The 23,739-nt window shown below is 52.9% G+C and overlaps 5 protein-coding genes across 5 annotated transcripts; 1 reads left to right on the top strand and 4 right to left on the bottom strand.

The window, feature by feature from the left end:
* Positions 1 to 3,175: 3,175 nt before the first annotated feature.
* Positions 3,176 to 6,213, bottom strand: AYO20_06154 (hypothetical protein; the record flags this gene model as incomplete). Its single annotated transcript, XM_022644445.1, has 2 exons — positions 3,176 to 5,878; positions 6,043 to 6,213. 2 exons carry the CDS (start codon positions 6,211 to 6,213, stop codon positions 3,176 to 3,178), a joined length of 2,874 nt encoding a protein of 957 aa, XP_022499536.1.
* Positions 6,214 to 7,335: 1,122 nt separating this feature from the next.
* Positions 7,336 to 9,393, bottom strand: AYO20_06153 (hypothetical protein; the record flags this gene model as incomplete). The annotated part of the gene is made up of 1 exon (XM_022644444.1): positions 7,336 to 9,393. The coding sequence occupies one exon, from the start codon at positions 9,391 to 9,393 to the stop codon at positions 7,336 to 7,338; it is 2,058 nt and encodes a 685-aa protein (XP_022499535.1).
* Positions 9,394 to 9,785: 392 nt separating this feature from the next.
* On the top strand, positions 9,786 to 13,869 carry AYO20_06152 (hypothetical protein; the record flags this gene model as incomplete). Its single annotated transcript, XM_022644443.1, has 5 exons — positions 9,786 to 10,863; positions 11,335 to 11,880; positions 11,945 to 12,015; positions 12,115 to 12,669; positions 12,733 to 13,869. The coding sequence occupies 5 exons, from the start codon at positions 9,786 to 9,788 to the stop codon at positions 13,867 to 13,869; spliced, it is 3,387 nt and encodes a 1,128-aa protein (XP_022499534.1).
* A 421-nt stretch (positions 13,870 to 14,290) lies between these two features.
* Positions 14,291 to 18,517, bottom strand: AYO20_06151 (hypothetical protein; the record flags this gene model as incomplete). The annotated part of the gene is made up of 1 exon (XM_022644442.1): positions 14,291 to 18,517. One exon carries the CDS (start codon positions 18,515 to 18,517, stop codon positions 14,291 to 14,293), a length of 4,227 nt encoding a protein of 1,408 aa, XP_022499533.1.
* Positions 18,518 to 19,023: 506 nt separating this feature from the next.
* On the bottom strand, positions 19,024 to 19,958 carry AYO20_06150 (hypothetical protein; the record flags this gene model as incomplete). The annotated part of the gene is made up of 3 exons (XM_022644441.1): positions 19,024 to 19,272; positions 19,406 to 19,654; positions 19,713 to 19,958. 3 exons carry the CDS (start codon positions 19,956 to 19,958, stop codon positions 19,024 to 19,026), a joined length of 744 nt encoding a protein of 247 aa, XP_022499532.1.
* Positions 19,959 to 23,739: the final 3,781 nt, after the last annotated feature.

Here is a 23,739-nt window from a genome sequence, read left to right as displayed (position 1 = left end):
GACGGGGACACAACATTGGGTTTCCCCTTTTGATTTCCTTGTTGAGCATTTGTACAGTACGACGGCATGGCGTTTATGACGAAAGCTCGGACTATCGAATTGGATGCATGGGGACGGCGCATGTCGTTATCAGCATTGGGGAGGAGTGATCATTGGACACAAAAAAAGCAAAAGCGGGAAGGACTTAGGACAAGGACAAGAGCAAGACCGAGGTATTCTTGTAATAACTGGAAGGGGGAAACGTGCAATGCACGACCTTGGGGACACTTCTGACCTTGTGATGGATACGCATTGTCGACGGCTTTTTCCTTTATTTTCTTTTACGATTCTCATGGAGGAGTTTGGCTTGTGGCAGCGATCTCCTATGCATTGAAGTCGTGTGTGGGAGGTCAGCTGTTCCCATTCTTCGAGTTCTCCGGTTCCATGCACACCGCATCGATTGTATCCGCAAAAAGCACAAGCGAAGGGAAGGAAAGGGAAGCAAAGCAAAGCAAAGCAAAGCAAAGCAAAGACACGAGTAGCCAAGAAGCAACGAGGAAAGCATGATGGTTAGTAGCGGGCCATGTGTTTTAGTGTAGGTCATGGAATGACTGAAATGCACGAACGGGCGTGGTTGTTTATTTGCGTATATCATTTCCATGGAAGCAGTCCCCTGTATGTGGTAGAGTGGCACAGTGCATGAGTCGACGACGAGGTTGACGTTGACGATGCCGCAGATCCGAGATTTTGATTCTCCAACTCGGAGCTCCCAAGGCTTGGCATTCCAGATGGTCTCAACCTCAACTCTTCACCCACCACAACCACCTCGATTGATCGCGTTCCAGCTTCCAGCTCCCCCAGTTTCCCATCTCTGTTGGCTCCTGGTCCATCCTCCATCCTCCACTCGAATACTCTTCCCTGTCGTCGATACTGAGACGAGGCAATACAATATTCCCGCCGGCTCTTCTTCCAGACCGGCGCGCCCTGCTGTCGGCACCTCCCCTCAGACCTCCAGTCAACCGTGAAACCTGCAACTGCATCGCCTGTTACCGCGGCCAGCATGTTGCATCGTTTACCCTCTCGCCTTGCGCGCCCCTCGGCGTCGCTTCTATCCTCTACCACCTCGTCATCCCGCTTCACCCTAACCCGCCCCTCAATTCGCACGGCAACCACCGCTCACAACGAGCACCGTGGGCAAGACACTCATCCCAGTCACCATGGCGACGCACATGGGCATGACGACCACTTTGATGCTCCGGCAGGGTGGCTCTGGGGTCAAAGACCGGGAGAGAAATATGAAAAAGAAGGATGGGAGGGATTTGCGTGGGTGTTTGTGGCGAGTTGGGTCGTGGCAGTCGCAGCATATACCATGAAAGAGGATACCTCGTATGTATTGCCCTTGCAATTCCTGCTTCTTTTGGTGGCCCGATTATAGCTTGTCGGACTGTCAATGGTTATTGGTGATGGAGGGTGGATGAAGATCTCCTTGTCGCTGGCGGTTGGCTCCGAGGGCGAGAAGCCATGTTCCCATTCATCTTTCTGGCTCATTGGGTGCACCAAACCTTTTATATTATCACGGAGAGCTGACATGCTATTGTTTACATTCTAGGATACAAACATGGGCTCTAGAAGAAGCGCGACGGAGACTGGAAAAAGAAGGCTTCTATGACGACAAATGAAAGAGGCGGGCTAGAGCTCTACATACCTTGCTGGAGGTTGGAATCGTTTCAATCATGAGCTGGTTGCTGTGTTATGCTTGGAATTGCCCCCGTCAACTACACATCAAGTCCTACATTATGGCGTTCATGGAGTCTGACCTTTTACAGAAGGGGGTGGTTGATAGAAGCGACATGGCCCCCCCCCCCAACAAACCTGGGGCCAGTTTGGCTTTTCAAGTCACGGAATGAGCAAAGTGGAAAGGGTATAGAGACCTTTTGATAACTTGAATCCGCGGTCCATATCTGTGGCTTCAGTGACAGGATGACCCCGTCTCTTGATATCTCGATACCGTGAGGCCTCGTCTCTACCAGGGCCTCGACTTGTAGGGTCATTCAGCCTTTTTAGAAATATACACGCATGCAAACCAACATACAAACATACATATGTACGTCCCTCGTACTCGGTCGGGGACTGAAACTGCCCATGGACTGGCTGGCTGGCTGGCTGATGGTTTGTATGCTCGATACCAGATCAGATCAGATCAGATACCCGTTCCGTTGATTTCGATCCATTCCCGCCCCTTCTGATCTCCTTTCCACCACATCCATGGCATCCACGCGCCTCCCCATGCCTTTTCTGCCGCTGAGATGCGATGCGATACGATACCGCGGGCACCGTGGGCACAGCGGGATAGGGATAGGGATAGGGATATATCACACCAACCATCTAGTCACTTCACTCACTTCACCTACTTATACGCGCGCCGCTCACCATGTCTGTATGTATCATTTCTAGTCGGTACAAGACTCGTCGTCCGCTTGTAATTCTCTGTCTCTCTCTGGCATTCTATGCTACCTGTCGTCTATCTACATATCTATTTACTCTATCCGACGTACGATCCTTCATGACAAGACGCCACGCTGCTGGCTGGCGACTGCAGTGCTGTTCGTCCAAGTAAACCCTTTTGCTCCCCCAGATACGTAGCTCCATGCTTGACGTTTTCATGCGGCATAAATTTTCCCTTGTTCATAGCTGGCTTCTCATACGGTCCTGTCCTCTTTTCATCAACCTTGCTGACGCGGGTCTCTATGCTCCCCGTTTCCCCGACATTTCACAACATTTCGTCAATTCATTTCGTGATATCATGTTGCTGCGCGCTTTTGTATGGTAAAGTTGAAGCGACGTATATGACTTCTTCCAGGAAAACCGGGTCCATTCGAAACATCTCAGTCGTTCTGGACAGAAATATGTAGCGAAAAACGTGCAGTGTTGCGTGCAAAACGCACCCCAGGCTTAAAAAACAATGAAGTGGTGTGTTAGCGCCCAGGACGAATGCTGAGAATCGCGCTGTCCTCCCTCAAATGACTGGCGATACCCAATCCAACAATTTGACGATAAAATGCGCTTCTCGAGGTTGGCCGGAAGACAAGCATCGACTTGTTTATCGAAGTGTCCGAAACCTCCAATACTGGATTAGATGTTTCAGCTCCGCCGCCCCTATTCCCTTCTCTTTCTAAAACCATAAAGAGGTCGGTCGTCACAGCAGAAACACGTCGACACCGACCTCGTTGCTCCATCCAGGCTCTAGTTCCATCTCCTTCCATGCTGAGGCAATGTTGATCTCGAGAACCCCACTTCCCTCAGGTCCGTGGTCTGCATTAAATCCAATGACATGTTGTGGCACAGCCTTTCCTTGAACCATGACCATCATGTCTTCCACCTTGCGCTGCCGAGACTGGACGTCGGATATCCAAATGCCGAGGACACCGAGCGCCTTTAATTGCACGTGTATCTTGAGTCGATGAGGGCTAGTTTCGGAATCAACCTCAGAATGGTTGAAGCTTGATTCCACAATCGCACATGCGCCTGTGAATTTGCCCAGAAGACCCAGCACAGCCACGTCGACTTCCAGATTCGAGACTGGGAGACGAAACGTGTGCACAGGGAGGGACGTCCAAACGTCGTACCCTCGCGGGGCTAACGTGCACTGAAGCAAGGTGTCTGCTCGGATCGGATCGGATGGGTGAATGGGAGCGGTGATGCGTTTTGACATGTGTGAGCGGACGATCCATTTTCTACTCGAAATCTGTGTTGCTCCATCCGTCGAAGCAGGTGCATTCACCCCTGGGAACTTTGTAATGGGCAGGATGAAGCTGATCTCCGATTCGGCGATGTTGAAAACGCCCAACATCCCCGAGCCGACGTCGGACCGGCCGTCGTAGACACCAATTTTCAGTACCCCCTTCTCGTCGTACTTGTCGTAGACGCCCATGGTCTTGCCAACGCAGCTGGGGCGCAGTATGACCGTCTGTCCTCGCGGATTAAGCGCGGTCATCTGATGAATCAAATCCACATCGTGCTCACCCGGGGTGTCCGTGATATAGATAGGTCCACCAGAGACACAACGTGCCGCAGCGTGGAAACCACTGTACGGATGACTCGATTGAAACATGTCCCAATCAGGAAGAATGTTCAGATGCTGGGTAAATAGAGCATTGTGCGCATTGACAAACACGTGCCAAGCATGGGATGTCGGAACATCGGGAAAGAAATCGTCACTGTTGCGAAGGAGAATTCTTGGGGTCGTCGTGGGAAGGAAACTGTGGAAGAGAATTTGTGGAATCATCGACATGCATGAGATAGCTTTTCCAGAAAGATGGCGTAGATGTGCCTGGGTCCAGGCAGACTGATAGGCGTTGGTAAATGACCGTCGATCAGATGTGTTCGCTAGAAGATCAAGTGAAAACTGAACATCAGTCTTGACGCCAGTGACCCCTGAATTGGACAGGAAGCTGTAAAAGTCGTCGTACATTCTGAAGATGTCGTCCGGGTGAATGGTGAGCTTACGTCCAGCCATTGGGGTTCCGTCACGGAATGTGACCTCGAGAGTTTTATACTTCTTCGCGATAGCGCCCTCGGGAGAGATCCCACCCCAGTATCCCATCAAGGCGTGCCAAACAGCAATGTCGCGTACCGTGGGATGAGCCTCTTTGATCTTGTCTATCGAAGATTTGAGTCCGTCAGGGAATCCCAGAGGGTTGGCCTCGAAGTCTTTCCACCCTCGATGGAACTGGTCCGTCGCCCCTTGAGTGCCGTCAAGGGACTGCCAGTTGTCGTCGATGATCAAGGTTGAGATGTAAATCTGGTGTTTCGCAAGCGAATCCAACCCTGCCATAATCTTTTCGGCGTTCAGGTCCTGCCCGAGGGAGTTCCATGTGCAGTACGCCAGGCTGTCGTACCAACTTGCCAACCACTGTGGATTCACCTGTGGTTGGTGCGACGAGGGTTCGTTGTTATTGACCAAAACAGTGTCCGAGTCAAGCGACTCCGACCTGATACTCTTTGGCAGCTGCTCCAGTCGTTCAAGGTTTTGCTGATAGGCTGCTGACTGTCGAACTAGTTTCCGCATCTCGTACATGACGGCAGCATTTGCGACTTCGAATTTCCACGCCGTGGCTGCCAGGAGCTTGAACTTGCGATCCCGCCCGGAATCATTTCTCGCTTGGACCACAATCTCGCCTTCCTGTGTTGACCCGAACTGAGTAAGGACGTCGTCGATTCCGTTGATTGCTAAGATGACGACATGAAGACCATCACACCTGAGAAACGACAGCAATATCGCCGGTTCCGATAGATGCAGTTGATGCTCGCCATGCCGCGGGGCAAACCATGGTTCCCATATCCGTACCAATGCAAACCACCGGCAGAGTTGAGTTACTCTGCCCAAGACAAGCGATTCGATTGTGGCATTGCCTTCGGTTGGGGAAGGGATCGGGAGAGCCGACTCAATCGTATAGAGACGCGCTTCTGGCGCATCGCTCGGGGTTTTCCTAAGAATCCAACCTTCGCTGACTTCAACTGGCGATGCGCCGAGGAAGGTGGGGTCAACGGGGGGTTGTAGAATGAGTTCACCATCGCGGATACCGAAATTGTGATAGACCCAGGACCATTCCGAATCGGGATCAACTCGATAGCGAACAGTAAACGGAACTCTTCGACCCTTGTAAGTTCTGTCGGCCGAGACGAAGGGGCTGTCGAGATCTCCAGAAAATGTGTAGCGGTAATTATCCGTCTGAGAATCGTCATAAAGAACCGCCGGAGTCGTGTCGACTAATTTGAGATCGAGTGCGTGCCAGGGAGCCTTGGTCCCAGTGTAGCTAGCGTGATCGTACCATATTGAAACCTCCCACGGCCTTTCCGGCAGTGATTTTGAGGACTCAAGAACGACTGTGAAGTTGAACTACACTAGATGTCAATGCGACGGACACGAGGTGGAGGAATCATGTGTCGGAAGAGACGTCATGACCACGCATGGTTCGGAGCGACCGTCGAATGATATTCGCCAGGCTCTGCCCTGCTCTGCTGAGGACGAAACAAGTTGTGGGAAAGAAACGGGGGACTTACTTTGTCTCTTGTCGGAGGGACGACCGTAACCTGGGCCAGTGGAGGATATGTTGCCAGTTTGGCGAAAAGGGCCATTTGCGCAGGGCGATAGAACTTTATCTGGGTCGGCTTCGCAGGAGGAGAGGCGTGGGAGGGAGAGGAAGAAGGAATGGCGAGATTGGAGAGCGACATGTGAAAGAAAGATGCATAGCAAGACTAGGAAAATGATGATCCAGAGCGTGCAAGTGGCGCGGCTTGGAAGGTACAGCAATGAAGAAACGGCGATGGTCGAGGGGAACGCGATAGAGAGCCCGGGGGTCCTAACTTGTGGTGAGCTTGTCGGATATGATAGAGGGACCAATAATGGCGTAAGCCCTGGATAGAGTGCTGGTGGTGCCGGACAGCCAGACGTGCGCCACAGAGCTTGATGGGACCCAGGGGTTGGTAACACGGCAATGTGGTTGGTTAGACAAGGCGGCCGATACAAGGCCCAGCAATCGGCCAGTTGTAAAGTCGTCAGATGTATGTAGGGATGAACTCCCCAGAAACTCCGCGAGCCACTATTCAACGCGCCATGACATATTCTCGCAGCTTCTTCTCACGGCTCTCAATTCCGTCCCACAGCACCTTCGAGGAGTCTTGTTCGCTGAACCAGGGGGAGGGCGGGGTGGCAGAGTGAGGGTCTCTGATTCGAGTCCGAGTGTTGGAGCGTGGGTTCGTCGGATGGCGAAGGGGAAGAACTTGCTCGGCTCTGTTTCCGAACTCGCCCTTGGTAAGCCTTTGTTCCCGTCTTGTCCTTATTCCTTTTGACTTTTGATGGGGGTGGTGAAAGAACAATTGTGAGGGTGGTTGAGTTGTTGAGCATGGACGAACCGAGACTTTGAATGGACGGCAACCTTGAATCTGACCGTGTCACGTGTGATCAGACGCCCGCACATGCGCCTTTTCGAATTTTGTATCTTTACTACACCTGGCAACCTACTGTACGAGGTACTTGTATGCCACAATTCCACCAGTACTTGGATACCTTTCTGAACTTTCCTCCTTGTACACATCACTCACGACAAGTGCGCCGGGGAAAAGTCAAATGAGAACCCGTTTCTTGTCGTGGTCTGATCTTAGTGACCGCTCTGAATCCATCGCCCCAGCAGGCTCCGGTCGGGTAGCAGTACATATGCCAGTCTAGCCTTGGAATACTCGGGATCTACAGTCGCTATCAGAGTCCTTGTAACGGGTGCCGGCCCAATCGAATCAACGCGGCCGCATATGATCCATCTCAACCCCCCCTGTCTTCTCGTTTACCAACCCGGCACTTCATATTCCGTAGACATCCTTCAATTCGTCGTCTTCAGATGCTGAATCACTGCCAAGGTCCACGCCGCTATCCGCAAACCCAGGCTCGGTGCTGTCTGCACCCACATGGGCCCTTTCGCGTGGCAGCTGGTGCACCAGAAACTCCACCGGCGCCCGTTGTTTTTTACTCATTACTTCCTTCATGTGTTCCTGCACGACCGGCAAGATCTTCGCTGCTTTGGCGATCGTCTCTATCGTCCGGTGATTCAGTGCCTTGATGCTCATGGTCACTGGCTGATAATACTCTTGCTCCGCTAGCCACTTGTCTTCAATCTCGCTCTTTTCTCTCGCAGGCTCGCCGCTCGCTGTGATCTCGGACCCCTTGCGTTCCACTAACCACGAGCAAACCATCTCTAAACCACCTGGACGTATTTCCAAGACGGCATACTCGGGAAAGAGCCATCTATCCGAACACGCGGCCTGATTCCCAGACGGTACACTGGTAATCTCCATGACAATGTGCTTGATGAAGGGCTCGGGTCGAGCTGAGGGAGGTGGTGGTGGTGGCGGCGGCGGCTGAGGATGGTACCCAATGTAGCTTCCCATTGGGGCTCCACGCCCAACTGGTGGAGGCGCATGTGGAAATGTGTGCATCACTCCTGGTAATGTGTTAGATCCGACTGGTGGACCTGGAGGAGGACCACGGGGAGCATTGTTCGAATGCTGACGTGGCTGTGATGGTAGAGGATTGTACGTCGATGATCGCCCGGGTGCTGCTGCAGGAGAGGGATTTGACGGCAGTCCTGGAGGTGCAGGACTCGAGGCAGTAGGTTGGGGCTCCAAGGGCGGTTGCCTTGGGGGTTCTGCAACCGTCGGTTTTGACGGCGGCTGGCTTGGTGGCCGCGGTTCGCTTTTGGAAAGCCGCTCTACCTCCTGCCGCCGGATTACTTCATTAAATTCGTCGATGTGAGCCTGAAACTCTTTTAATTGTTCAGGTGAAGCCATTGAAGTTGCCACAATCTTCATCAGCTCCTTCAACTGAGGATCAGACGCTGCTCGTGCGGCCAGCATTTGTATAACTGGATCTGTCGTGCTGCTTCTCCCTCCTGAAGGTGGATTGGGCTTTGAGTCCGAACGCGGCGTCTGAGATTGTTCATGTGGGGGTTGGGCTGGCGGGGTGTGTGATGGGAACGCAGCAGGACTAGGTCTTGACTCCTTCTCTTGTTTGAACTGGATCGGAGGAGGCCCCGTATGGGAAGGGGACGGAGCTGCCGAGGGCGGAGTATCTGTAAGCGGGGCCGGAGGATTGAAGGCTGGATGCGCAGCTGACGTGGATGGCGATGGTGACACAGAAGATGGAGGTGGATGCGGTCGTTGAGCCTGGTTATACGGAGCAACAGGAGGATAACTGGTATAGGGAGAAGCAGACGGTGGCGGTGGAGGCGGAGGAGCCATGTGCTTGAGGGTATGTTGATTTGCATGGCGTGGGAATGGCGGAGGAGCCGCCGGATCGCGAACAGTGTAGAAAATCACATCAAATGTGTGAGGCTCAATCGTCATAGTTGCAGCACCCAGCCTTTGCATCGTTTTAGCATCGGGGTTGTTTGGGGGAGCCTCGATCACACCCTTCCGCTTGACAGGTTTGACCCAGTATTTTTGAAAGATCCCATGGTAAAGCCACTGCATACGAGAACGGTGTAGGGATGCGGCAAGGACTGCGCTCTCTGCAATCGATTGATATTCATGCACAGACAGACCGGAGGGTTGTTTCTGTTTTGCCGTAGGGAGCGGCTGGTTCGCATCAATGCGAGAGGGTAAGGCATCTTCCGCGACGGAGATCGAGGGAGATGAGCGCGAAACCGAGACTGGAGTCTGAACTCGAACGATACTGGCTCTTTTCTTGTACGGTCGCTTCTGGCGGGGTTCTGAGGCGACAGCGGAGGGTTGTCTGCGCGGAGTGGGAGTGGACGCGGATACAGGAGCAGAAGGTCGCGCAGGTGAGGACACTCTTCGTTTCGAGACCAGGTCTCGTCTGTCACGGGCGGGCAGAACCCGTTTCTGAGGAGTCACCTCGGCCATGAGGTGATAAAAAGACGATCTGTAGGCCGAGAAACCCTTGTGGCTGGTTCAGATGGGAAACAGTGGAGGAAGCATGAACGGCGGCGCATGTGCATCAGGAAGAATTACACAACGTTGCCGCAACTCGAGGAAGGTTTGCCGGGCCATCTTCGCTCCCTGCGGCCCGCAGCCGCAACCGCAGTTTCATCTTCAGCCTCAGCCTCGACTGGAGATAGGAGTATCTTCAGTCATTGATAGCAAAGCCCCAGCAGTGTCTGACCACTCCCACGTATCTGATCTCCATGTGTCATCGCTACCTGGAACACGAAGCTTTCACGATGAATGTGTGAAATTGACCTGTCGCACCCCTTACTCCTTTCCGCTCAACCCCGATCGTCCGAGTTTGTATTGCAATGGTCTTCGACAGTTTCTTCCGCCGAGCCTTCTGGGGCCTGGCTGGGTGTGGATTGATCTATGCCGTAGCTATGGGTGCTTTGACCTTGCCGGTGGTCCAGCGCAATGCCACCTACGTCCACAAATTCAATCCCACCTATTTTCAGAATCTGAACAATACTGAGCAATTTGGTTTCCTCCATCACCAAATTCAACCCTTCGCCGTCACCACCCCTGACAATGTGACTTTGTTTGCCTGGCATATCCTCCCTACACATCTCTACTCCAAGCACGAGAAAGCCTTAACTGAGCAGGCAGATTTCGGCCTAAAGCCCTGGGAGATCGCTTCCACGACCGTCGGTCTTCAACTCCTTCTCAATGATCCGACTGCAGTTGTTGTTTTAGCCTGTCATGGAAATGCTGGCCACCTCGCCTCCAACTACCGCCCTTCAGCATATCAGCAGATGCTGGGTGTGTCGACCCCAGAGAAACCGGTCCATGTCATAGCCTTCGACTACCGCGGATTCGGCCTGAGCACAGGTAGTCCCACGGAGGAGGGTGTTATCCAGGACGCTGTATCATTACTGTCTGCTCTAACCGGAGAGTCCGACAATGTCAAGGATCGACGCAAAACAGACCACCGGTATGTGGATCCTGCCCAAGTGGTCTTGGTTGGACAATCCATGGGCACGTTTATTTCGACGGCCACCTATTACGAATGGGTGATAAAACTAGGCAGAGCACCGCCGAAGGGCTTAATTACTATCGCGAGCTTTACTTCATTGCCCAATCTGCTCGAGTCCTACTCGTTCAAAGGCCTCACTCCTCCCATTCTATCTCCGTTGATGGCATATCCTCGAGTGCAAGAGTGGTTGCGTTCCCACATTGTCGACAAATGGGACGCGAGCTCTAGGCTGGTGGAATTAGCAAAGACGCCCGAGGTCCAGCTCAACCTGGTCATGTTACATGCGCGCAACGACTACGAGATCCCGTGGCAGGAGGGTCGTGCGAATTGGGAACACATATTGGACTCTGCAACCAACGGCCTAGTCGACTTTCCGCGCAACCTTGATCGAGAAGAATGGAAGAGCAAGGACGGTAGAAAGCACCTACGCTGGGAAAGGATTCGACACGGAGGGCATAATAGAATTCAGACAAGCGAACAGGTTCGACTGGCGATATTGCGACTGATAGAAGGCGAATAGACTGGGCTGCTAGGACAGATGGAAGCATTGCAAGTCGAATACCCCGTAGACCTTTTTGTTTTTGGATGGCCGTGTTGACAAGGGTTCAGCGGTGAGTCGGTGGCAAATATAAGAGGCACAATCTGACGAGAAATAGCGTTGAGGAGCGATTCACTGTTGATTCAAAAGGTAACCTCAGGGCCTCCTTAGGCATAATGGCTAATTTCTGATTTCTTCATTCCTTCACCGTGGTTTCACTTCCCTGTTATCTTGAGGCCCTTCGCTGAGCTGTTGACTCTGGCTCCCCTTTAAGTCGACATGGCTCTCGGTAGCCTTGCTGATTCCTTCTCTGACACTGACTCTCTTCTCTCTGATCCACCCACAGATCTTGACGATATGGATTATGCAGGTGGACAGGATCTGAAGCGTATACCTCCCGCTGCCCACAGACAATGCTTGAAGCGCAGTTTCAATTCACGCTCATACCTTGCTGACGACCCCGTTGCCGACTCTTCCGGGATGGATGGTGACTGGCATCTGCCCAGGCAGCCGAAATGTTCTTCTCATAACCGCAGCCAGTTCGAAGGTGTGCCCAATGAAGTCAGTACTGTGAGAGCAGGAAGTGTGAGACTGCCGCTGACCATCGGGCAGATCCTCAACAAGATTGTGACCTTTCTCCCGGATGATCAGGATCTCCACAACTTGATGCTCACCTGCACGACCTTTGCGTACGCTTTGACATCTTCCCGGTCGGCAATCTGGCGTCAACGGTTCAACTCGGCCTTCGACTGGCCATTCATCGTCGACATGACAGAGTTCGCTTCGGCGTATCAGTTACGGAAATTTGTCCTCCAGAATTTCGTCGAGTTCACCGACCCGGACGACGAGAGATTGCAGATTCAATTGGAGGTTCTGAGAGATATGCTCCTGGGTAAGTCCAATGGCATTCACTAGCCAGATACACGATGCCTCGAAGCTGATCTTTTCCCAAACAGAGTCCTACAATCAGCAGTCCACGCTCCTCCCTAGACCATCGACCTCTCGCAATCTCGCAGCCTTTGCGTCTGTAAGCTCTCCATGGGCACGAATATTTCTGTCCTGTCCGTTCTTCCCCAGCCGCGGCGACCGATACGGCCAAGCACATTGCCTCTTTGACTCGATCCAGGTTGTGATATCCCATCTGCTATTGTCACCGGCTTCCCGCATGGCCTCCACCGTGAGATCATCCAGGACGAACTATGATCTGGCCATCGTGTACAACTGGGGAAGCCCCTTGACTCTTCTGTATCCGAAAGAGAAGGGGAAAGGGAAGGACAAAGGAGAAGAGAATGAAGGCTTGACAAGAAACAGGACACGCAACAAACGACACCGTGACAGGCTACGCAGACCACCTCAACCTAGCAGGCCGACGCACAAGCTCGACACCCGTTCTCTGCTCCACATTCGCAACTTCTGGCACCGTCACCTTATCCAGACCGCGAAAGGGTCCGGGGCGAGGGACATTCTCACCGAGAATACATATGCGAAAATGGCGCGAGAGCTGATGCGTCATGGAATCACGCCGAAGCCGTGGGATAGGCCGCTCGCCGAAGGCCCGTTGCTGCAGATTCCCACCGAGTGGTACGGACACTATTCCACACTGGCCAATTGGCCGAGGAAGCGGCTGGAGCTCGAAGAGGTCCAAAGCCTGGCAGAAGACTGGCACGAGGTTGATCCCATGGTAAGTACCCGTCCCCACAAAGGGCACAGACAGATAGACAGAGACTGATTGCGTCGGGTGAAGAAACTCGACTTTGCCATTTCGGCGGACAACCAAGTCGACGGCTTCTGGTCGCCCATCTTCAAGAGCGTGCCGGCTTTTCAAAAGACACTCCCCGACCTCAGCCAATGCGTCTTCATCCGCGGGCTCGCTCCTTTTGTCCAGCTATCACCGCCAACTAATCCTGCGAGGGCATCCGACGCGGCGGGATCGCAGTCCACACTCACGCTGCCGGCCGCGCCAGAACTGTCCAAATATCACCCTTACTTGGCCCTTCGTCTCCGTGGCGTTGTCCACTCCATCCCCGCCCAAGCTCTTACAGACGACGATGAGGACGATGACAACGACACGGATCAAGACCCCGGTCTACCGGGATTCAAGCGCGTCGTGATGATCCTCTACAAGCCCAACAAACGCTACCTGATCCAAGTCCTCGAGCACGCCGAGGAAGAGTACGGCGAGACGTACGCGACAGCGCTGACGGCGCAGATGGCGCAAGGTAACAGTAACGACAACGCAGGCGTTGGCCCTGGCCCTGGCCTTGACCCCGCGCCCGCACTCGCGCTCGACAACGCCGCCGAGATCGACGCGCGGCTCGACGAGTACCTGCGCACGAAACTCGTGTCGAACCCTCTGTGGCGCGACGGGGCCAACTTCGACAGGGACGCGGTCGAGGAGATGGAGGAAAAGTTCCGCCTCAGCGAGTACCTGGAGTGGAACGACATTGACTACGCGTACGCGTACGAAGGCGCACTGCTTCCCGGCGGGAAGATCATGTTGGGGAAGTACGTTGAGTCCTCCTCCTGCTCCTCTAGAGGGATTTTCATCCTACCATTTCTGCTAACGCCATTTCTTTATGATAGGTGGTGGCGCATCACCATCCTCGGCGACGGCGAGGGGTTGGAGTGGAGCGACAGACTGGGCGACCTGGACGAGGATGTCACCGGAGAAGGACAAGGACTCGACCACCCCAGCGACGGAGACGCCATGGACCTGGACCTGGACCTAGACCTAGATCCCATCACAGGCATGGGAAGTGGCAGTGGCAGTTCCGGTACCACGCACCAGCAAGGCGCATCGAGCGAGGCTGGCCGCGAGACCGGAGATGCGAGTCTCCACAAGAAGCGCGAGCGCGGACCATTTGTTTTCTGGTGTCGATGAAATACTTACTTCTTTCACAAATCGGCACAGAGAATAGAAATGGGGAGGGCGACGACGTCTCCTCATTTTACCTACCTACATAGCGAGCTACACAGGTATTGCACATGCTTTTACCTTGCATGTATCTCCCCGAAGGATGCAAACGATCTGGATTGATCTGAGGATATTGGGATAGTCAATCAATCAATCAATCAAGATAATGCTCGAAGCTACTCCTTGGGTTTGAACATTCATCTAACATCTATCAAGGTCCTGAATATCGACGTCTCTCGGGTCACTTCGTCCTCGCCGGTGCTGGACTCTGCAACCACCAGCTTTCAGGGTGGATGGAATGCGTCGCACCTTCAAGTGTCTACCCGTGTCAGAAGGCGGCGCAAGAGTGATAAGCCAAAGTTTCCGTCTCTCAGCCTCGCATTCTCTCTCAACTTGTGTCAAACCTGGTTTCCGCAGCCTCAGCCCGCAAGAACCTTCCCACTTCCGTGTTTGCAGGCTGGTGTTCAGCAAGTGCCTCCAGCGCCGACTCGTCACGTCGCTTGGCTCGGCCAAATAAACACGACCAGAGATCTTCCTTGTCCACTATCTCTCCACCCGACTTGCCCGAGGCAAGTAGCCGACTGAGGTTGGCGGCTTGTAGCTCCAGAGAGTTGGCGGCATCGATTGCATTCTCTTGAAGAGTCTTGTTCAGATGGGGGGTATTTCTGCCCGACTGGGAGGCCGAAGAGGCATCGGTTTCGTTCTTGCTCTTCATGTGTGCCAGTCGCCGCGCTACACTGATCTCGTAGATGGACTCTTCAACGGTGTCAGCGATAAGGTACATCCATACTGTCGTCGGCCGGTGTTGTCCGATACGATGCACTCGCGCAATTGCTTGCAGCTCGATCGCCGTGTTTATCAACGGCTCGCAGAGAAAGACATGGCTCGCAACTACAAGATTCAAACCAGCGGAATGCGCCTTTGCATGAAGCAGAAAACACTCAATGGCCGGGTCGGATTTGAATTTTTCAGTGCCGTTCTTGCCATCAATACGGGTCGATGAGATTTTGTATGCTGAAAATGCCCGAGCGAGCACGTCGATGAACTCGCGATATTGTGAGAAGATAATAGATTTGGAGCCGGGGTCATGCTCACGGAGCCAGAGCAGATGACGGCAGAGGAAATCAATCTTACTGCCAAAACTGGGGCCCTGAATGTCAATGTTCTTGATCTGATTCAACATGGTGGTGCTGATGTCAGAGTAGATCGACTGATCATGATGGTGGTCCGTGCTCGACAATGTGGAAGCTGAGGTGGAGCTGGACGGAGATTCGGCTTGCACAGCTATCTCGGCGGGTTTGTAGGTAATGTCATGAAAGCTGTTTGGAAGCAACCTGGTCTTACACACAGGGCAATTGTGGTGTTGACTGACCCATAGGATCAAACAGCTTTTGCACGTCAAATGCCCACAGTTGGTCATGGCACCAACCTCGAAGCTGTCAGTGCAAATGACGCAAATCCGAGGCCCTGTCGACTTGGACTCTGTCTTCATGTGCATTAGATATCGAAGTTTGGCAGAACCGGAGGCAATTCTCTGTTGTAGTTTGGCTTCTTCGGCCTCAAACTCCTGGTAGTGTGGTTCGAACAGAGGCTTTCCCACGTTCTCTTCCTGGTACGGTGCGACAGTGTCCGAGATCTTTTGAAGCGCACGGTAATATTCCAGCCGGCTGTTCATTGTATCGCGGAAATGGTTCACCTCCTGCTCAAGACTATTCAAAGCTTTCGTCTGTGCCGAATTGAGTTGCTGAACGTGTTTCAGAATACGTTCCAGGATTGCCAGTTCCTGGCTGGCACGAGTCTGGTTGTTCCCTTCTTGCCACTGCAAGGAAGATGCCATCTGCCTGATTTCGGCCATAATCCCACGTAGACAGCCCAACTTACTGACCTTGACACGCGTTTGCTCACGCTGGGCAAGCAACTTCAGCATCAAGCTAGGTGCAGGGCCTTCCCCTTCCTTGGCGATCCGGTAGAACTGCTTCATTTCCTGTCTGATGAGCAGGTTTTGTTGACCGTTGATGGCCTCGGAACGGTCGGCGAACAAGGCTCTGAGCGCTTCCATGTATGCGTACATCTCGTCTTGGTGCTTGGTCGAACTTTCGTATTCATCACCTTGGAGTTCGATGCCTTCATCCTCGTCGATAAGGGCCTGGCTCAAGAAGTCCGCCATCTTCTGCCGCAACTCATGAAATTGCGCTGCTTGGGCATCCATCGCTTTGCAGTAGTGATGCAGTTTCTCAAAAATCCTCCTGCTTTCAATCCCGCCATACCCCGAGGGCTCGGTCATAGGTGGTATCTGCGTCACCCCGCTTGCCAAGTTGGACCTGACTGTGGTAATCATCTTGTTTACATGACTCGTCGCCTCTGTCAGCAGCTCTCCACGAATTGACTTTGCCTCTTCATATGCCACCGTCTCCTGTTTCTCCAGTTGCTGGTAATCCTCACTTTCCGGAGGATAGTTGGATTTGAGTTGAAAGTACGCATTGGCCATGAAGAAAATAGCAATGTGCTGAACCTCCAGAGCAGATCGTAATCGAGCCCTCAAAGTCGTCAGCCTTGGATTCGATTCTTCATCGTCTTGTTGCTCCTTCTTGGCATCCGATAACTGCCGCTCGTCTTCGTATTGTTTGCGGCACTCCGTTACAATACCAACAGATTCGTCATAAACCCCTTTCCATATCCGAAGAGCTTCGTCGGTGTCTTTGGCGTTCTCTTTTAATTGCCCTCTCCTGATCTGTGCGATCAATTTATTTCGCTGCGCGGTGCGAAGCTGACTTTCATGCTGATCTATCATCACATCCAGCACTTGCTCCACCGTCCGAAGGGGACCGTTCGTGTTTCGACCCAATGCACGCCTATTCCGACCTCCAACCTCAGGATGGAGACATGTCTGTCGTAGACGAGTCAGCCAGGTCCGCATCTTCTCTACCGTAGCGGGGGAGTCTGGATCCCAGTCGTCTTCCAAAGGAGCGCCCGTTCGATCGAGACCACAATCCTCACAAAACTCCTGGAAAAGCTGGGCATAGTGTTGTTCTTCGATGGCGGTAAAGGGGATTGTGATGGTATGTCGGCTTTGCGGTGGTAGTCGTAGATCCTCACGTACGAATTCCTTGGAGTGTCTCATGGCAATCTCTCCCAACATGTCCCGGAAGAGAGGGCGGTGGTAATTAATGAGGTAATCCCACAGCCGCGGTGATCGACACCACGGCTCGTATCGAAGGAAGAGCAGGAGGCCAAACAAGTCTCGGTGTCCTTTCCGAAGAGGGGTTCCCGTGACTGCCCAAGCGTTGTGCCGTGGGATGAGGCGAGCCACTGTAGCCGCGGAAGACACACCACTCTCAACCATCTGAGCCTCATCTAGGCAGACACGCCACCATGATATCTGAGTCAAAGGGCTCTTTGGCGTCTCCTCTCGTTTATAGCGCAGATTTCGATCCGGCTTCTCAGCGACGTAATGAACTTCCTTTGCTATGACATTGTAGGTCGTCAGCACCACGTCTTGGCTGAGAAGTTGTTCGATTAGCTTCTCTCCCGATTTCCTGTAGCTGCCAACTCCCGTGTAATGGAAAACACTCAGTGAGGGAGCGTGATTCTGAAGCTCGTCCTTCCACTGCTCAAGAATCGATGGGGGTGTGATGATCAAGGTTGCAGGAGACGGTTTCAACCCCGGAAGATTAGGTGTCCAGGCTGTTCTAGCATGCAGGCAGATTAGAGCAATGATTTCCAGCGTCTTTCCTAAACCCATCTCGTCTGCTAGAATCCCGCCTTGGATGGACGCAAAATATTCCTCGACCGCAGATAGATCTGTCGTAGTAACTCCCAATGTATGGTTGACATAGCAAGCCCCATTGTGCACTGTTTCAAATTTTTCAAACCCTCTTGGAAGCCGACTCTCGGACGATTCAGGCAGCAGCTCAAGTTCGCCGTTCGTTTGCACAGCCATACCTTCTCTTGAAAGGAGCCACCGAACAGCACGTCTCTGAAACGGGTACAATTGCGAGTCCAGGTGTGGGATCCGAATGTCTGCAGAGTTGGCATCTGACTTCTCGGGAACGTGAACATTGTCATAAAACTGACGAGGGTTCCAGGGTTCGAGCGCAGGCTCGTTGGGTTCCGCGGGTGGCAGATAACGTCCAAGCATGTCAAGTAATACCGGGTCAACCTTCTCTCGAACAACGGCGGTATTCTCCCACAGAATGCAGACTTGGATGCAGACCTCGTGACCCACGGGCTGCACCACGGCATACGCACAAGCGAGTGGCAGCGCCGCGGGATGTTTGTATCTCACCGCCGACTCCAACTTTTGAACGTCTTCGAGGATCTGCAGATCCCTCGGTGACAGACCATCAATCGAGATGTACTTCCCGATCCTGCCTCGCCCAACAGAGAATCGAATGACATGGCAGCTCTTCGACTTGGTCACCTCCAGCACAGTGATTTCCAGAGCAGCGTCGTCGGGAGTCCGGTCGAAAAGGTCAGGGTCGGGCGTCGAGGCTCTCAGGTGCGCTTGGGCGACTACAACGTATTCAGAAAATGGGGCTGCGGGGGCAATGGACGGTTGGTCGAGAGTTGGTGAGACCTTGCGTCTCTTCGGGGCAGGCCCGTCGAGAGCCTCCATTGTCGGGTCCTCAAAAAAACGAAAACAACAAAACGCCGAATACAAACAAAAGGTAGTGGATGAAGTGAGGCTGCAGCGTTCAAGTGACAGTTGTGGCAATGGCGCGAGGCGTCCTTTTCGAGTTTATCGATAAGCGGTCACGTGGGAGGGGGCTGCCTACTCGCTGGGTCACTAGCGGGTGACTCAGCAAGGGTCCTTTGGATAACTCCGGATTCCCGGGGACAACGAGCTCCGCCTATGGCGCGTTAGAATGGGCCGTATATCCTCGTTACCTACGAGTATCGAGTACTTGCCAGAGACCATGCCACTCCATGCTCCTATGGGAAGTCTATATCGTGTCAATTCGTGTGAACGTCTCAGGTGCCAACGCACCATTTGTTCCAAGATTAGCTGGGACGAAGAGCTGTCTTCGTCACCTACGCTGCCTGATTCAGCCTCAGGCTCCAGCCCGGCAGCCTACTGTGTCCACCGTGTTCTGTCGTACTCACACCCAATCGCAACCAATTTCAACGGGGTGGCGACTTTTCCTGTCGAGGGACATTCGCTGCCTCTGTCTCTGTGTCCTCGTCGGCCGTCCCTCCATCCTTGCATTTGCTCTCGAGCGTCTCAATGTGCTTCAGCAGCGATTGGTTGAAGTCTCGAAGCATCACAATCTCGTCGGATTGCGACTTGACCCTTGCCCTCAACTGCTCGAGCTTGGCCTCGCTGCGCAATCGGTGATTCCGCTGCGCTTTTCGGTTCTGTTCTTTCCTCCTCTGTATATAGAAATTGGCTTAGCCGAAATGACCCCCTGGTGGTGGAGGGAGGTAGAAGTGACATGTGGATTGAAATGTGAAAATGCGAATAGGTCCACACTACCGGTGGCTCTTTTTCTTTCTCGAAACTGACCTCTTTCTTATCCTTTTCACAGTTCTTGCACGGAAGATGTGGCGGGTTGCATCGACCCTGGCCCGGACACTCAGTCTCTGTATCAGGACCTCCCTGGACAGCAGAGTTGGTGCGCGCTAGCTGCAAAGCATCATTCGGACTCCCCGGCGCCTCGGGCGCAAAGTCGAGCGGTGAGTCAAGGGGGGAGAAGTCGTCTGTAAAGCTGAGGGTTTTGTTGTTCGACACAAAGGGAGACGTTATTTGACTAAACTATGAGGTTTGTCAGGAACGGGCCCTGGTGTAGGCTCGATGCTGCGATCCACCTTACATCTGAAAAGTCGGTACATATATCCATGGCCATGTCGTAGTAGTCCAAAGACTCCCAGTATTGTCCCGGTATGTAGAAATAGGGATTGTCCGCCGGCCGCTGATATTGCTGGGTCGCTCGATTCTGGGGTTGTGATGGCTCTTGCGGCGTAGCCAGACTGCTCGCATGGAAGACAGAGATGAAGCTAGCCATTCCATGAGCACCCTGGGGAGCCTGCGCCCGTGGTCTGGCTGATCTTTCTTTCATTGTTGTGAGCAAAGCGCTACTGCAAGCCCACCGCTGTTAGCATAGGATGAAGGTAATGAAGATTGAAAAGTGCATACCCAACCAGCAAGGCGTAGTAAGATGTGGTCAGTGATGAATGCGCGGCGTACACAGGGATGGATGCTGTAGATGGTTCACTTGAGCAACCTTGTGCGATGAAGAATGTTGGGAGACGCTTTGAAAAGACCGCGTTGCAGAGACTTGAGAAGAGGAGAACAACAAGCCAGCCAAAGAAGAACTAAAGAGGACGAGGACAACCAAGTGTGGCTTGCGTCTCGGCGCTTGTCCCCTCCAGGGTGGGCAGAGACGGCGTATCTCGAAAAGGAAATGGGAGGGGATGAGTTTCAAGATTGTACCTGTCCAAGGTGTGTCGCAATACAGATTAGTTAAGGCATGCAGCGGACGAGCGTGAGGCATGAGGTGCGAAGCACGAGCTTATGGCTCCTACAAAGACTCATTTCCCCTCGCAAGGCAAAGGCTATACTCTTCCTCGTTGGAGCTACCCACTGAGAATGCAATTCGGGAACTCTACAAGGAAAAAGGTCGAGATTGGGTGGAGTGGAGCCACGTGGAGCGGCAGTTTGTCCTTATACACGTTTGGGTTTCCCTCTGTGCGACTGTTGTCGAGTTCCAGGGCTGAAACGGGGTCCTTATCTAAAGTAATTCGGGGTTCTCCCAGTGGCATATGGATTCATAGAAAGCGACGAGTCAAACCGCGAGGCAGGCCACCGATTGGATCAGGCGTCCTATGCCCGAATCGTTTTCCCGTTTTCTCGAGGTTTAGCACCAGCCGGTGATGACCCGGGGGAGGCATGGAATGGAGCGAAGGATATGCATTTCAGAGGATCCTCCTGAAGCTCATGGCTAGCCCCGTGGTCCCTTGTTCAGGCGAGTACTCAGACGGAGTACTTGTAGGCAGGGACAGAGGACACGGCAGCATGTCGCTTAATGTGGGGGTTCTCAACGGTACAATAGAAATCCACCCCATGGCTTTCTATTGATTTGTTCAACAATTTAGTGGGTCATCAGTGGGTCCTCGGTCCTATCAAATGTGGCGGTCAAACCAGAGGGAAGGTCTGCAGCAATCTCTTCACGGTTCCGTTTCCCAGTATACGCATAGACGGGAACGCAGCGCCCGGGGTCAGAGTCCCTGATTCGTAGCTCTTCGTCGACCCAAGTGAGGGGCCGTTTTCAAGTCATGCAGGTGTGCCTGGCATGAGTGATCCACACATCTCTTCCCCTTCGAAAAAGGAATGTGTACTTCTTATGGCGAATATGAAATAATGACTGGACTTGTGGTGCCCACCAGGTATTCGAGTGAATTCGAAGGAGAGGCATATTGGATCCTCAGGTCTGCCAAGGAAAATCATAAGGCGCAAAGGCTACTCCATGCCATGCCGTCTAGTCGGAGCACATGTGGTGATATCATGACTTTCCTCTCCCAAAAACCCACCCATCACTTCGCGTGGAGCCCGACGGGAATGCCTGACAACCATGTCTGCGCTTGCTTAAACCCCTCGAAAGGGTCCCTCTCCGAAATGAGTCAGCCCGTCGCTTAGGATAAGTCAGCAAAGCCCCGACCGCCTTAAATCCAACCCCCTTTTTGTACAGAACGAAACAAGAGTCACGTGGTCAAATGGTGAGTTGAGGATAATGTATAGAGGAATTTGGTTTCACTTTTGGTAGAGGAAAATGGACGGCTAACAGAGTCGGAACAATGATAAGAAAAGCGTGCAGCTCGGGTCAGAACTGAGGTGGCGACAAGACTCCTCGAGTACTCTCTGTTCGCAACTCCACGGATTACGAACCCAGATTGCTGCTGTTAGACCCAATGAGACGCTCTCTGTCAGAGTATGCCGTTTGGAGATCCGCCTTCTTCGAGTTCTCTATACTGCCGAGCAGGTGCTATGGGGCAAGAGAGAACCAAGGCAGTATCTGTTGTTACATCCACTTGCCTGGCACCAATAATACGAGGGTCCCCGGCCTGACAACCAATTCGACAGAGCTCGAGTATTGCTGGCGGTGCTCGCTCATTCAGCAGTGGGTTTTCGTAGGGACAAGAGACGTCTGCCCAGAAACGAGTTGCCTCGGGTCGCTGTAGCTTGGAGTTCGAACGGAAATGAACGGGTGGTTCAAAAGTGAAATGAGACATCGGCTGGGTTGAGGAGAGCACGGTGGGGACCATTGCGTCGTCAAAGGTTCTCCTTGGCCTCTGTCAGTTGAATCACCAAATACTAGGTGTTCTTCTTCTGGAACGGTCTATTGTTAGCGAGAAGTATGATGGCTGACCTCTCCGGTATTAGACATGAAGGGAGCCAGTCACACTTGCTCGACACGCCCACAACAAGCACCTTTCTTGGATTATGGAGTCTCTTTTCTTCACTCGTCATAGAGGCTGGGTTTGGGGTGTGATCGTTGTCGGATATATTTCGCTGTCTGTTGCGCTGTGACAGCACACCGATTGTCTAGTCTCCGATGGTAGCTGCAGCTATCGTGACAAGAAAGTCTTGTGAACATGGGTTCCAATCTCCTCGGACGAGGCAAGACAGGTCTCCAGCTGGGTCTGAGCTGCAGTAACTTGGGCATTGTCGCCTGTAGATCCGGTATCCATGCAGCCGTCGTCTCCATGAAGTGGGACCGCAGCTTCAATACCACTTCACCTTCGCACTCGTATTCGATCGACATCGAAGTCGGGCTGGGGGTCATATTCCCCATGGCGCTGCCTATTGGATCCAGCAGTTAGGCATCATAAGAGACGTTAGAGGGTGGCAAGATTATCGTCGCTCTTCTCGGTCGAGTCTTCTTGGATTTGAAGCCTTAGGCGAATACAGCAAATAGGTCACCACCAGTGATTGGTACCAGTATCATGGTCGACTCGATGAAAACTCTATAGGTTGTAGTATGTCCCACAGAAACTGATTGTGTCCACAGATAGATCACAAGCACAACCTGGTCGCAAGCATGGTGCTGCTGGGCGCCGGAACGATGTCTTGGTGACGGCTCTTCATTCTATCCATCTCTTCGTATTGGATCGTGCGTAACAAGCAGTCAAGAGTTCGATCGACCCTTAGGATGTTCTTAGCCATAGGGTCGCATCCTGAAGCAGCATTTTCAACCTTGTCCTCACAAACCCGGGCACTTTTGGACGTTGTTTTCCTGCCGCCTTCTCTTGCCGCCGAGACCTGTTCACATGCTTTTATCGGCCGACTGGTTCACGACGGTGTTCTCGAACAAAGACCTGAACAATTCTTTAGTCAGCTACAGACACAATGTTCGAGGCCATCAGAGATGAAAATGGGTTTCCTCGAGTGTCCAAGTATGATAGATGGTGAAAGGTTATCTGTGTACTCGGTACCTCGTCCCTGGAAATCTCCAAGTTGGAATTAGTAATGCCCGACTTGGGCGCTGGGCACAGCCTCATTCGTGCGCTAGCAATGATTCTTGGATTCATAATCACCGCATCGAAGAATAGAGAATTTTGCCATCGCAGAAAGATGACCAAGGACATGTCGGAATACTGCATCTCATACTGGTGGGAGATGGTGAAAGGAAAAAGCATCGAGTTTTTTGTTGTTGCCTGTCCATCTCGGATCTTCAACGTCCCGTACGACACGTTTTTTTGCCACGCTGAGCCTCTGAAGCAGCGCAAACAGCGCGACTAAACTCAGCTTCGGAGTAACTGGTCATCATGTCTACGGCCGAGCTGCATGAGGTCGGGCCAAAATCCCCAAGGACAAGCCATTACAGCCTCTCGTTGAGTTTC

The sequence above is a fragment of the Fonsecaea nubica genome, assembly GCF_001646965.1.
Source record: "Fonsecaea nubica strain CBS 269.64 chromosome Unknown Scaff38, whole genome shotgun sequence".
Taxonomy (NCBI): domain Eukaryota; kingdom Fungi; phylum Ascomycota; class Eurotiomycetes; order Chaetothyriales; family Herpotrichiellaceae; genus Fonsecaea; species Fonsecaea nubica.
The sequence above is the reverse complement of the archived record's forward strand: the minus strand, read 5'-3'. Positions and strand labels throughout refer to the sequence as shown.